We start from the raw sequence: 16,041 nt of genomic DNA on the forward strand, positions 1-16,041 counted from the left end.
TGTTCATTATGTTCTTGTAGTGTGGTATAATCCATGAAATATGGCACGTGCTGCTACTGACGCAGTCTTTTTTTTTTTTTAAATCTAGAGAGAGATTACTGGAGGTTCATGTGTAGTGAAATCGTTGTCCTAAATGCCGATGCCCACAAGACATTTAGATCTGCAGATTGCTCTTCTGTGTATTGGCAGCTACAAAACATGAACTATAAAGATAATTTGAGCTACATTTTGTCTGCTGAGGATGAGGTATGACTTCACAGAGTAAGAGACACGTATGTGATTTCAGCACTGTTGTACTCGTATCTCCCACTCCATAGTTCCACACTGGCACTCCTACGCAATGATTGTGGTTCCTGACCTCTCCTCTGCCACCTGTGCCACAGAAAACCCTGCTCAAAGGAGGACTTATCAGGACTACCGGGGTGTTCCTCTTCCACCAATCTCCCATAACCCTGGGATACAACCATACACCCAAGTGGTTCTTCTATTGTATCATCTGGCGCCATGGGCGTAGGATCCACTGATGGTATGTGTATATCTTCAGGATCTTCAGGATCAGCTGGTGATGGATCTAAATCTAGGGGATCCAGAGCTGAGTCAGTCAGTGGAATTGGATCTGAAGGACCGAAGTCTTTGTCCTGTGAAACCTCTGGGTCAGGAGATACTGAACTAGGAGGGGATATTGTGACAATGACCTGTGGTTGTGGGTCTTCACAGAATTCACTGGTTATATCCTGGGGCATGTGAGCTAAGCGATACTCCATAGCTGGATCCAAACAAACCAATTCTGTCAATTGTGATGGATCTTCTTGGCACACAGTGGCGGAATCCACAATGGGTAGGGATGAACTTGGACAATCTGGCTGGTAGGAGGGTGGATCTAAATCCACTGTATTAGATGGAGAGTCAAGACTCAGGTCCAGTGGGTCTGGTTCAGGGTCCATGAACACTGAATCAAGATCATCTTGGTCTAGAGAAGTCAGCATGACTAAGTCAAAGTGGACAAGATCAGCATGATATATACGGGAGGTGTCAAGTGGCTCTGGAAGAGGTGGCCACTCTGACTCTTGGAACTCCGATTCAGCAGAGTCAGCAGTGTTTGGTAGAGCACATCCTGAATCAGAATAAAAGGCTGACTCTGAAGTAACTGGCTCTGGAGGTGGATCAGAATCATCTGGATCATCTGGAAAGGTGGTAATGGGATCTGCATTTGTCTCAGAGGCAGCTGGACTTGCAGGAGAGTCAGTGTCATGGTATTCTGACACCACGATAGATGGACATTGGTTGTCTGGCTCTAAATTAGATAGTTGAACAGCAACAAGATCATGTATAGATGCATCACATGGACAGACTGTGACAGTATCTTGATTAATGGGCTCAGATGAAGACATCATCGGTGTGTCCAGTGATTCTTGGTCTGATTCTACTGGCTCTGCCAGCTGTGAATCTTCTAATGGTGAACATACGGTAATTGGCTCTTGAGATGGTGGATCGGATTTGTCCACAGTGATATGTTCTGGAGACTCTGAATCAGATGTCATGTCATAATCATGATCCTCTGGTGGAGACACAGTAACTACAGGAACTGGATATGGTAGGTGTATCTTATCTCTATCAAGAGATTCTGAGTCTGGAGGCTTCACATCATCAAGGTCAGGTGGTTCAGAATCTGAATGGTATCCAGTAGATTGATCAAAGGATATTAGTTCTGGGGTGATTAGAGTAACTTGTTCAACTGTCTTTGAGTCAGGAGGACTTTCGATGGCTGTTTCGGCTGGAGGTGGGGCTGTGAAATGAGGGGTGACTAGCTCAGAAGTGACCTCATCTGAGGAACTCACCTTGTCATGGGGCAGCAGTTCTGTCAAGGGCACAGTAGGCAAGTCTACAGGTTTTTCCTCCGACTGACTTGTTTTAGCAGAGCCTGAAAGTAATGGATCTAATGAAAGTGGTATGGCACTTTCAATATACATGGATTGTGGGCATGCAAGAATACTTGGGTCCATAGAGAGCTGTTTTGGCAAATGTCTGCGCCCCTTTCCATTCTTCTTTTGTTCCTCCTTCTCCTCTGGACAATTGACAGCCGCATCAGCAGTGCTTTGCCGGATCAGGACCTTGCTCCTGGCCTGGGTCCCCACAGACACTTTAGACACTTGGGGTGTCTTTTCTCTCGCCCCTCCAGTTCCTCTATCTACGCCAGATGCTCCAAGTCCTCCGCCTCTTACCCCTCCACCTAAACCTACCCCAGTTCCAGCTGCCATGTTGCCACCTTGGGGAGACCATGTGTTGTAATGCTGTGTGAAAGTGTTGAAATTACTGTTGAAAGCACGCAGCTCTGTACAGAGGTCCCTCCTGAGTTCAGCTAGCTCTCGACGCATGGCTGAGACCTCTTCCTTCCACTGCATGCTGATGGCTGCAGCCAAAGTTGCTGATTCTTTGATACTGGCCTGGATGGCTTTTGGTGAGGGTCGTTCTGGGGCATGAACACTAGATCTGGGGGATCTGAAGAGGCTTGGCGAGACAGGTGGTCCAGACAGAGGTTTGGCTGTAGCCCCCATGCTATCTTGTTGGTAAAGTCTGTCTCTTCTGATGGGGCAGCCTAAATCATCATGAGCCAAAGGGACTGTGTCTGCCAAATCCTCACGTACACTGGCCCGGTCAGGTAAACAAGTGTCTTCCTGCACATAATTTCTGTCTGGAAGACAAATGTAAATATGTACCTGTAATATGGCCACAGGTGTGAGCAGCTGGAGAAAAGGTGCTTTTCATAGCCACAAAGCAACAACAGCAAGTCATGCACTGAATGCCATGAGTCAAAATAAGATAATAAAAAAATCTACAACCATTAAAGTTAATTTTATGGTTATTGCCCCATTTTGCTCACCTTTATAAATGTATTTTCCTCAACTTCAAAGAACAATGAAGAATTTTTAAACTTGATTACTCCATTACACAGTGTTTGCTGGAAACCAACACAACACTGAGAAAGCATTCCCATTTTGACTCATTTGTGATAATGGTTTACACTGCCTTCTCAATCTTAATTTGTAGCATGCATTCTTAACATCTTTTCAATGCACAAAGCTGAAATTCCCAGCTCCTGAGACACATCACAGAGAATGAACAATACTTCAAGTAAATGATGTATAAGAACAATCCTTTTATGCATGCTTTTCTACTTTAAGTTGGAAGTAAACAAATATGTACTTTGTGCAATGAAAAGATGAGCAAAGCTTGCAAACCTTTCCCCATCACTCAGGAGGTATAGTATGAACCCTATTGAAAATGTGAGGTCCAGTTTGACCCATCGATTCCAAGTACTAATTGCCCCATATCCAAAATGGTGGTAAAATCCATCATATATATAAAAAGGGTTTGAGTTTACTGAGAAAGCAGTGTAAGCGAGTAACCGTTTATAAGTCTGAATTATCCATCATAAGCACATCTCCAGATGGCCACACCTCTAACCCTCTCTATCACAGACCAACCGATGTTGTTAGTTCTTGAATCTACTGAGGGAAGAGTGGGATCCATTCTGACTTCTTTTCCAGACACCTTTTCTTCTTTTCTTCCAACATTCTTCATCTGTATATAGACGTATCGTTTCCTCTGTGAATCCAGCAACCATTATGGGGATTGTTGAAATCACCAACAAATTATGACCAAGGCTCATCACCAGAAATATATGCATGTGTCAGCTGAGTAGGTTTTGATTTATTGTATAACGATTGTATATATGAAATGTAAGACTAAAAATTGTACCATTTGTTCAGCTAATAGTGTGCTCAAAGACAACTTAGATCTACATTAATCAAAAACTACAATATATCTAGACACAACAGTTCAAATTTCTTTAATATGACCTCAATGTTTGTAAACATGAGCTCAAGACCTTTGCAATGAGACAAAATAATTGGTTTGAAGTGAACAATCTGCAGGAGGAAAAAGTACATGGAGTATGTTGTGGTATTGAAGTCTTTGCATTACTGCATAAATTGAGCTTGCAAGAAAAGAGTTCATATTTGTTTATTTCACTATTTTCAGCCAAGCTGTAAGCACAATCACAAGTGCCACCATGTGGCATCATGGAACAAGGCAGATATCCAAAATGTACATGAAAAAGCACTCATTTCCTTATTCTGATCTGATTTTTACTCCAATGTCCGTTTATGTTTTTCAATAGGGTTCATAGCTTTACTCTCTGATGCATCCAGTGGATGAGCAGATGAAGCACTGTATCCAAAATACAGTAGGATGAACTGGCACAACTCACAAGCTGTAGCTACGTTAATCATATGTCCATCAGAAACAATGGAAACATACAAAAGTGATTCATGCAAAGATATGGAGCTTTTCGACACTATGTCAAGTTTGCACTCACTGTTCTACATTTTATCCATTATCACACATATCATTGCCAAATGTAAGTCTTGGTGTCAAAAGGGCAGGACTTAAGCAAACAGAAATATCAATACACAGTATGATATATCTTGTACTGTACAAATGATGTCCAAAGATATGTTAAGTTGCCCTTACCTGTGGTGGACCGGATGGTGGAGGTGACAGTGGAAGAGGCCATGGGGGGGATACAGTCATCGTCCTGGGAGTAGCCAGCCTGGATGGCCCGCAGGTAGCTGTGGCTTCTGGTTCTGAAACAGCCGGGCAGGTCCAAAGCCTCCATGGCCTGTGATTCTACCTCGCTGAACACCGACTCGCACACTGACTCAAACTGGCCATTTATCTCTGTCTCACTCACCTGTGAGAAACAAAAGCCATAGGCGTCTTTTCTCCTTCCTTTAGTAAGTGAGGTTATTTCTTTGTTAACTGGGAGAAACTAATTGGTTGGTTGTAAAGCCTGACATTGTGCTCTCTGTCTCTCTGTTTCCTTTTTAGAATAAAAACAGGCTTCCCTCCTGAATCAAAGGGCTAACCTGCAGAGAAGTCAATGCACTTTGATTGTGGCACACAATGTGTTTTTTTAAATGCCATAGAAGAAGTCTGGATTTGTTTAAGTACTGCTTTGAAATTGTTTCATCATATTTCCATACCAGCAAATTACCTCTGAGGTGATTACATTTGCTGAAGTAGCCCTTGCATTGTCTTTATAAAATCACTCCACAAGATGTGAATTTGAATGGAATCAAGGTTATATTACGCAGAGTGATAGAGCAGCCTGAGAGAATGTTTCTTGATCTTGACAAGAACTATTACTGTTTCATAATTATTAAATTCCTCAGATGTGTATCTTGTGATTTCTGAGATACTGACTCAGTAAGAATGGCTGCTCTACTGAGTAGAAATCATTTGATGGTTATCACCTCACTCTCATTTAGCAATATCGAGAATCGAAGATAACAATCTTGTGCTATTGGTAGATGTATTATCTTGTAATGGCCTCAGAAAGGTGTCGTTAAGGCAGAGACAGAGAGTGGGAATTAGCAGGGCTTTGGTTGCGCTTTCAAGACTCTGGACAAATCAATACATCTCTTTTATGAGGGAGATTAAAATCTCCCAATAACCCCATCAAAGTTCTTTCAGTTTATCTACATGAATGTGCAATGAACTGTCATATATGAAACAATTATAAATGCGGTATAATCACAGGAAGAGGATAAGTGGATTTTAAGAAGAAGTCAAGATAGTGGAACATTTTCACCTTTAGCAGGCATGGCCACAGTACAGTATACATCACTTCACAGTCAGCCAACCCATCAATACAAGAGGAATACTCTAATGTCTTGGGCAAAATACCCCTTTTCCGACTTACCCAGACTGAGACAAGATGTTCGATACCATTTTAACCTCTGTACATCCAATGATTCAGTTCCTATGGGTAGCATTTTATGTTAGCTTAGCATAAAGACTTGAAGTCTATAGGAGTCATTAACCTAGCTCCATAAAAGTGAAAAAAATAACCTTACAGCAACTCCGAAGCTGTCTTCTTTGCACAGTGTATTATGTGCATTTGAAATACATGTCTCGGGTTTAAAAACAAACAAACAAACAAACAAACAAAAAAGAGACTCGACTTCAAGTCTTTATGCTACGCTAACACAATGCTATGCTTAGCAAACACAAAATACAACAAATGGTATCAAACATCTTGTCTCAGTCTGGTTATGTTGGAAAAAGAGTATTTTTCTGAAAATGTTGGAGTATTCCTTTAAGGCCAGTTGTCCCAGGGATCCATGCTGACCCAGTTTTTATGCTTTTCTCCTCCTTAGCTCTTCCTTCTCTTCCACACCTCTCCCTCATCCTTGCGAAAATAAACTTTGAAGTTTGTGACAATCGATTCATTTGTAATGTCTGTATCTATGTAGCATGATTATGGGTAGTTGACTACAGACAACTCATGTGGAGCTGTTTAAGTAAAATTTCATTTTCAATCAAGGCATGACTCTAATACAGGAAGGGTTTTTGTTGGGTCCATACAGCAGCGGTTTACAAACCTTTGTATGTCACAGACGCCCCACACACAGACACACAGGAGACCACAGAGGCTCATTCACATGGTTTATCCCACAAATAGAAAATATTTACTACATTATGCATGGGGAGATAATAATGGTGCAAGTGAAACCAATGATTAGCATATTCATTCTTCATTCATTTTGTAATTGGGATTATTTCCAGTGAATTAAATTATAATGAAAAGAAACTACTCTTCATTTTGCTGAGGATCTCCTGGAAACCCTTCCGGGTCCTCTGGGAGTCCCTGTTACTCCAGTTTGTGAACTGCTGCTATACAATCCAAACTAACATCCCAAAAATAGTTGTGAATTGGAAAGTTTCAAACTCACCTGGCTCACCTGGCTAACACAGCTAGCCTGACTGAGCGTGCTGACGGCTCGCATGTAGCTCTGGTTCCTGGAGCGAAACTTGGGCGAGTTGTAGTTGGCAGAGGGATCCAGGGCAATGCTAGGGTGCATGTCCCTGGTGGCTTGCAAGTGGTAGCTCTGACTGAACAGAGAGAGACAAACAGAAAGCAGCGGGGAGTGAGACTGCAGTCACAGTGTTGATAGCTTAAGCAAGTCAATTAAATATAATTTAACTAATAAACAAGCGCTTTGACTAGTGGCCACAGGTGCAGCATGATGACAACAAACGTTAAGTGCTATTAAAGGTAGTGGGCTTTCTCTGGGCGACCTAAACCTCAGAGAAAGAAAGACCATGGCATTGCGTCTCCCAACAGGGGAGATTTTTTCCCCCCTCTCTCTCTCTGTGTTCAACTGTGTCCTCAAAATGGCAGTTCGATTTCTATTGTGCTGAAACATCTAATCAATGTTTGGAATTAAGGGAAAATGCAAATCAGGAGCTAGTTAGTGAGCTGGCACTTCAGAGTGAGCATCCCGGTGTCAGCTAGGTCAATTAAATGTGCTACCCCAGAAGGGCAAGTAAGCTGCTCAGAAAACCATGCCTGGTTATAAATCTGCTAAAGAGACGAGAAACGGGAAAGAGGTAGAAGCAGAAAGATGCTATAAGTGATCTAAATGATACTGGGCAGAGCACACTGGGAATGCCAAAGCGAGATCCTCTTTACCACCTCTGTTTCTAATGTTAGACAAGGATGAGTAAGCAGTTTTCACAGTTTTTTTTCTTTCTTTTCTTTTCTTTTTTTTTTATAGAGTTAAACGCTAGTGTTTGGCAGCATGGAAAATGTCAGTGTGATTAAAACTCCAACACATCTTACCATGTCACAGGAAGGCCCTGGATGATGAGTAATATAAACCATCTAAACAACCAAAAACATCCTAGGGTGAATATATGCAGAGATTATAAACCTGCACGGAGCAGCAGAAGACTTTCTAAGTGAAGAACTAGTTCCACTGAAAATGCAGATAAGACTAGACTAATTTGGACCATATATCAAAAATTTAATGTCACTATATGACAGTAAGCTTTAATACAGGAATGTCATTTGATTCTGTGTTGGTATAATGTATAACAGTGAATCAGATCATATATATGTATTGTGCTTAATCGTGCTTTAAGCTTTGGCAGCGTGAGGAGATCGCCCCAGGTGACCTCTCATTGACTGGTCTTCAGTGTTTGCTCTGTGAGGCGTCCATATTGAGTATGTCAGCAGGGCTGCGAGCCAGCTGGCTCAGACGTCTGACCACTGCAACATGGCAGCAACAGAAAGGGGAGGGGAGGGGAGGCACTGAGCCTGTATTCACCTTAAGTCTGCAGCAAAATTGGTGATGTAGTTACGCATGTCACTGTTGATTTTATCCAAGCGGTAAGAGCTGTGGGTAGAGAAGAAAAGAGAGTTACTTGGTCCCACAAGTGGGAGTTTGATGGATGTGTGGAGACGTCACTGGTCACAAGTCCAATGAAACTGACTTTGTATGACATTTGGGGTACATTGAATGTTTGCTTGGGGTTTTTCACCAAAGTGCTGCAAACATTAGGGTGATACAATATGAACGTCATGGTCCTCTTGTTATGATATCAGTGGTGAATGTTACATTTAGATCACAAGCAGAATTGCCTGGTCATGGCAATGTCTTATAAATGGAACATATACAGATGATCTTAAGCAACATGCTTAAGTATGTCAGTATATGTCGGTAATGAGAAGTGTGTTATGACAGATAACAGGTGCACACACTGACCACTAGCACGAACAAGAACAGTGGGAAAGTGTCATCACTAGCAAACCCAAAAATGATAGTGATACTATAGAGCACTACATGATGAAATGCTGTGCATAGCTGAAAACAAGAACATTTATGCTAGATCATAAACCACAAATTATTTCCCAGCGGCTAATTAGATGTGGTTAATTGAGCAAACTGAGAGTGCAAAAAAAAAAAAAAAAAAAAAAAAAAAAAAAAAAAAATCCCAGACGTCCTTCCTCCAACAATGAACCTTTGTCGAGCTTTTAGCTGACAAAGTGATAAAAGTGCACGGACTGAGGAATAAAATGTGTATTACTTTACCCAGCTCTGCTGCGTAGAGATGTCTATTATTGTCAGCTGAGCAAGAGGAAGCTGTTTTGAGAAAGCGCTGGCCCTTTATCAAATCTGCCAGAGCAAATTTCCTCTAATGTTTTTGACTGTTGCTAATGCACTTCCATTGTTGGCCAATATTAAGCGACCAGATGATGGGAATCTCACACTACCCCACTCTGGCTGCCTTTCATGTTGCCAGTGAATGTATTCTTTCAGTGGTTAAGCAAAGTCCTGCCTTGACAATAGCTGTTGTGCGCAGAGTTCTGTGGAGAAAGAGGCGAGGAAAGTCATTCGATCGTGCATATAGGAGAAGGACAATGCTGAAGCACAGATAAAGAGCGTTACAGGGGAGAAGAATGAGTTTAGGAGGAAAAAAGGTTAACATAATAACTAATGCATTAACTTGAGGATCAGGGGATGAGGGCACACAATGGGAGTGAGGGGAAATGTGCCTGCTCGGGTAGAAAGTGGAAATCAGTGGATACACTTCCCTCCTGGCTAACAGAAGAGACTGCAAAGCCCTATGAGGAACAGTTACACTCTCTCAGCGGGCATGTCAGTAAGGTTGTGGGTAACAAGGGGTGAGCCTCAATATCATCTTGATAAGGGTCAGTCAACTATGGAGAGCTGGATGTGTGAAATGTAGATGCATTTAATACACTTCACTTCACCACTGTATTCACACACACGCTCTCTTATGCACAAACGCACACGACTACTCTACTTTTTCGCTCAGCCAAAGTGTAACAAGATCAAGGGCCGTGAACAAGTTGCATCCTTTTTTTTCGAATGACAAATCATAGAGCAGCAAATGGAGATTTAGCACATAACTTAAGTTGCGAATGTGAGGAAAGTAGCGGAAAGAATCCCAGCGAACAGAGAGCGGGCTCGCTATGCATCGCACGTCCCATGCAGCCACAAATCAATGGATTGGAATTCTGCTTTGACCTTGAGATCTGAGTGAGAAGTGTTCATACACAATGCTCCCTGAATGAATAATTACCGCGTGTCAAATCAAGAGTTATCGAATGCTTTAGCAATATTAACTTTGATTAATTACAGCTATTCAAGAGGCTAATCATGGATGGGGGGCAAATAAATGTGCCTAATTTTAGAAACTGCCCAAAATGTCTGGGATTGATTGGCTTGCGGCGGTTGGATCCCGGGCCATACCCTAATGAGACGTCACAGTCATTATTCGAGAACTTAGGTTGCCAGAGATGGATGATAGTTGCCGTTGCTATCGTGTGTGTTTGCGTGCGCGTGTGTGAATGCAACCCGCGATAACACTCGCTATCTGATGCCACAAATCACCGCTGATTGACTCACTGACACATCTTGCTAATGGGCAACGTTTGAATTCGCCACATGCTAGTCTGTTCCCATCATCATTAATTCTCCCTTTAAACATCTTTGGCAGGCCCTGCTTTTGCACGAGAAAGCCGATTCACATTTAATCTATCATCGGCTCCACAGCATACGGGACGTAGGAGACCGCGGGGTGGAGTTTTAATACAGGGGAGGGGGAGGGGGTTAGGGTGTAAATGATTATTAATTAAAACGATCATCAGCGTCTAACTCCTGCTCTTTGTGAACGGGGTGTTCCAGCTGAGCGGGCCGGTGACGGTGATGTATTCTTTATTGGTGAGGAGAAGAAGAAAGAGATGACCCTGTCAACCACGAGAGACGGAGGGAGCCTGAGAGAGGGAAAGACAGAGGGAGGTGACACAAACTGACGGCCTGTCCTCACTTTAACATCGTTTGCTTCAGGGAGCCGCTGCTGTCAAATTTGTGTATGGCCCGACCGAACACCCCCGTGGGACATCAAACCGCTGCGAGCGGGGAAGATATCCAGCCTACGCCGTGCCTCTGCCTCGAATCCAATCTAATTCCATCCCAACAAGCCCAGTGAACCATGATACTACTGCAACTCTCATCTCAGGTGGCGCTCGCATCAGTGACGCTGTTTAGGCTTAGATACTCACGAGAGTAATAGATCAGGACAATAGCACTATGGTGTCAAATATGTGAACTGAAAACATACATGCTACTGATTAGAGGTTTAACAAAGTGGTGAGAGTTTCTGCATAATGCCGTGAAGAAAAACCTCCCCCGGAACATCTAGAGATAATACACAAGCTGCACAAGGCAAGATTTTCAAGTAAAAATATAACCTTCATCTCAGAGAGTGGGGATACAATAGAAAAAGGCGTCCAGTCTTGGGCTGGGTGATATGGACAAAATCAAACATCATGATATCTGTAAACCAAATATCTTGATATCAAAATTGTGACATATTGTAGGGATGACTATTGGTGCTTTCTTACTGTGAGATATTAACATATAAGAGATTTCTGATAAGCAGTAATTGATGACCAAACAGATAGAGGCAAATACATAACAGATCAGTCTAATAAGTTCAAGAAATTCCCTGTAATGAAGCCTTTAACATCAGGAAAAGACACTATTGCCATATCATGATATTACAATATTCAAAATCCTAGACATTATCTTGTCGTATATCACAATATCAATGTAATATTGATATTCCAGTCCTAATCCCATCCTCACTAATTTAGACCCCATAGATTTGCCCATATTAAAACCAGCAGGATTGGTGTAAATTAGTGTAATGTGTGTTGTTACTTTGAAGACAGGGTGTCTGGTATCAGACAGTTAAACTTAATATGTTTTAAGACCTTTTCAAAATAAAATTTTATTAAATATAAGCCCAAAATGCGATAATATTTGGTAAGTCTAAGGACATAAAGTGAATAAGCTGGTTTCATATGTGCATGTAGTACAATACAATCAGTATAAAATGAGTAATATGCAACTGGCATTTTCCCAACAGGTGTAGCATGTCAGTATTAATAATGCATTAGATTCAGCGGTAGGTTTAGGGATCTGTAACATCAAAAATGTGGAATTTCATGTCGAGGAGCTTGACAATTTTTGACAAAAAGAAATTAAAAGATGGATAAATTAAATTAGATACCATCTTTGTGTGGAAATTAAGACGTCATAAATTCAAATTCAAGACTATTTAATGACTTTTAAGGCATAATATTTACTAAAATGGATTTTAGATGTTTTAAGACTTTTTAAGGACACGCAGACACCCTGGATGATATAATTTCTGGGGGCTGAAGTTTAAAATTTTCAGCTATCTCTCTGTGCCATTTAGAGCCGCTTGAGTAGTACGCCGAGTACAAATCTGCGGCTGTTAAACCTCATTCGAAAACCAAACCAATCTCAAATTGCTGGGTAAAAGCAGGGCATTTCAAAAGATCCACAAGAGAACAAGTGGAGTCCTGAGACTGATAGATGTCCATTCACATCTAAAAGAAGGACACCACATGATGGCATTCTTAGACTGGGCTCAGGAAAGAATCAGGTCGCTTCAGCAATGACACCCTTGGGAACCCTCCTACTGCTTCAAATGGATGCAACAACAAACCCACTCCTCAAAGCCTCAATAAAGCTGCTGCTGCTGTCAGTGGACTCACAAGCAGGCCACACAGACTGATCCATAGTGGTCAATATCTCCCTTTCAGCGGAGCCCAGCAGACTCTCAGTCTAACCACTGAGAGAGTCATTATTCAGAGGGGCCTCTGAGCACAATAACTGCAACTGATAGGCCTACCCGCTGTTGCATCCTCATAAATCACTCACCGTTTACAGCCATCCAAATGAATAGTCAGGAAAAGCTTTGAAATACATGAAAAAGAAAAGAAGACCCTTACTGTGACATCCTCACATTTTCCACCATATTCTAAATGAGCAATTAAAAAAATGAAATGACTGCACCCTCTGAAGAAGGAACAGACACCATTATGGTCCTGCCAGATCACAACCCATATACCTTATTGGACTGGCCCATTATGTATCCACTGGGATGAATATCTGGCTTATTATCTAGGTATGCATTACTTTGGGGTGATGCCTGTGGGAGCACTGTGGTGATGTCCTATGGTTTCAAAGAGGATCCCTCCTGCCCTGCTTCCTTCCCCTGTCATCTCTTCCTGCAGAGAGACATCACAAACACGCTGCCAGAAATGCTCATCATTAATTCTGTGTGTGTGTGTGTGTGTGTGTGTGTGTGTGTGTGTGTGTCTTAAACAGGGTCAGGTTCACAACGGCAATGTGCATTAGCGGATTCTGTGGGTGTTGCCTGCTGCGGTTTCAGTGTTTCCAGGAAATAGCTGCCGTGTGTGAGAGAATAGTAATTTAACAACCTGCGTTGAATCGCAATGAGCAGGGCTGGAGGAGTGAGAGCGGATGATACGACAACAAGGGAGAGATAGATAGATAGAGAGAGGGAGTGAGAGAGAGAGAGACGGAAACAATCATCAAGGGTATTTGTCCTGAGTTCAGAACTGGATGCCAATATCAGAATACATACATATATATATATATATATATATATGTGTGTGTGTGTGTGTGTGTGTGTGTGTCAGTGTGTATATATACACTGAGGTAAGACACAAGGTCATCATCTAGGCTTAAGGCCCAAAATTTGCATTTACCTTCCAATGTGCACTATGCAAAATTGCTGAGGGTTTGAATGAAGAGTAGATCCTTTAGACCCAAATGAAAAAAGGTGACCTTGGTCAGTTTTGCATAGAGTGCACCTTTATGGTCAGAGCGAAATGCCATTTTCAACTTGTTAGATAATTTATTTTCCATGCTAGAATATTCACTCAGGCTCTCATTGCTATTGTTGTTGTTATTATAATTATTGTTATGTTAATATCAAAATCCCATTACTGGAAAACAGTGCACATTCAGTGATGACATAATGCTCATGTTCAACATATTCAGTGACTCCAGTAAAAGTGAGCCATTACTCACAGAAAATCATCTTAGAATGACTCCAAATGGACAAAGTGGCCAAATTCTCAATTTTACAAATTGTAAAACATGTTGTTGTACCTGTGGTGAAGTTAACACATTAGTAAGTGTTGACAACGTGCATGCAATCTTGTGTGCAAACATCGTCTTGAGAGAAGTCTTGATTTTTGTGGTTTTGACCTGTTTGGGCTTCTATGTGCATGTGACACTGCAGAACAACAAAACAACAGCTGGGTGTGAACAGGGCGTCAGCAGCTAAAAATGTGCAATGTGAGGTGAGGAAAATATTTGAATATGTGATCTCAGCTGAACTTTTTAATTTTCCAGGATCTCACTAATATTTCCAGGACATTTTATCAGTTTCCAAATTTCCAGTTTATTACATTTCCAGGTTTTCCAGGGTGCCTGGGAACCCTGCTAATTCACCTCTGGTTAGTTTGCACCTCTGAAATCTCTGTTTTCAGCCTCACCTCAACACCCTGTTTCAAAATAAGGAAGTGAGAGCATCTAAAAATGCTGTTTCACTGTGACTTGAACTAGTCAAAGCCTCTGTCTGGATACACACTTCTAAAAAATAGGGGTCAGTCAAGCACAGCGGGAGTTAGGAAGTTTTCTGTAAAAGGAATGGAAAATGAGAGGAAAGAATACTTCCATCTGACTAAAATAGAGAAAGTACAGCCGGCCTCCTGGCCTTTAATGGAGACCTCCACGCTGAGCTGCAGCCCTGACTGGTAAATGCACTATAAAAGGCTGACGCAGCAGAACAGAGGCAGGCGAAAAGATTGGGTTTCAAAAGAGCAGGTCTGGGCGGTTTAAAAAAAAAAAAAGAAAAAAATTGCCATATTAATAAAATGGACTCCTGAATCCCTGCTGTAATTACTGTTTTCATATTCTGCGGTGAACGCAAAGGAACAGATCCCTTTGAAGGGGAATGAAAGTGAATTTGCTTTCTTTCAATGTCACCCTTTAAAAAAACAAAAAGAAAAAAAAATGTTTTTGGAAAATATGGATCTGTCATACACAATGTAATCATTTTTTTGTCTGACGCAATGCAACAGTAACATTTAAAAGTGCAATAGTGAAGGAAATAAAATAGACAAGTCACATTTGCATAAGTCCACTCATATGTTGAGGGGTGATTAATACTTGGGAAAAAGGAAAACGATTCAAATTGAACGAACAATGGAGACTTTTTTTTTTTTTCAACAAGCTCTGAGTAACTACGACAGGTAGTGATGGCTTTATAGTAATTCTCCTGTGTCTGTGGTGTTTGCCTAGTAACCAGTTCCAGGAAAAAGCTCTGGAAATGAAAGGTATATGATAATGCTGCAGGTCACGGGATGTAATGTACAGCAACAAGATAATGGAGGGATAGGGGAGGCAAATACACATGCAGCCAAGAGACATGAAACAGACCATTATCAGGACATACAACATACAATAACAGCAAATGGATAGACAAGGGAATTCACCTCTGGTCCCAAACGCCGCATTAGAGTGCTTTTTGTGTAACCGTGTTGAAATTAATTGGCCTTGCTGACATCCATACAAGAAAAGGTAGATAATTGCAATAGGCTATGCATGTTGAATTCAATGTATAGTAATGCAACCCTTGTAAACCTGTGGAAAAGATGCCCGTCACTGAGCAATCTGTTATTTTAGCCTTGCTGCAGGTTTACTCTTTTCCTCCGGACTGACCACTCTCTTCACTCTATGATCTAATTTCAACCTAATCCAATGGCTTTATTAATGCTATAATCGCAGCAACTTCCCTCTATCTCTCTGCTAACTTAGTTGCTGATGTTTATAGTCCTGTGACATTGTCTGCAGCGTGTCTCATCATGTAATCCTCTTATGAGCATTTTCTCCAGCCACTGAGTAACAAAAACAAAAGCCCTTTGTTTCCTCACTATTTAATAGGATACATGCCCGAGTGAAGCACCGAGGCCTGTGCTACAAAGAAAGACGCCGATGTGAGTAAGCAATCTCGGTATCACCTAGCAAATATTTGACATAGGCAAAGTGGTGGGGCCATCACTGGTGGGAAAAATATGAATCCAAAAAAGAAAATGTATAATTTTTCTAAGATATAAACAACTATTGAGCTGAGAAAAGGTGCATTCATCATAGTATAACCTCTAAACAAGAACAAATGTTGCACTGCAACAAGCTGAGCGCCTTAGCTTTTAATTTCATCATTTTTTGTTGTGAGTCATTAGGGTGCAATAATTCCTTT

General features: G+C 41.5%; 1 protein-coding gene across 1 annotated transcript in view; it reads right to left on the reverse strand.

Moving 5' to 3' along the window:
- The window catches only part of dlgap2a (discs, large (Drosophila) homolog-associated protein 2a), a 179,081-nt gene that overhangs the window by 23,902 nt on the left and 139,138 nt on the right, over window positions 1-16,041 (reverse strand). Inside the window, exons 7-8 of the mRNA XM_030044917.1 lie at window positions 6,807-6,957; window positions 4,534-4,753 (exon numbers count right to left, since the gene is read on the reverse strand). Of these exons, the coding sequence (XP_029900777.1) occupies window positions 4,534-4,753; window positions 6,807-6,957 (371 nt within the window). The remainder of the gene's footprint in view (window positions 1-4,533; window positions 4,754-6,806; window positions 6,958-16,041) is intronic.

Source organism: Myripristis murdjan, chromosome 22 (assembly GCF_902150065.1).
Source record: "Myripristis murdjan chromosome 22, fMyrMur1.1, whole genome shotgun sequence".
In the NCBI taxonomy this organism is placed as follows: Eukaryota; Metazoa; Chordata; class Actinopteri; order Holocentriformes; family Holocentridae; genus Myripristis; species Myripristis murdjan.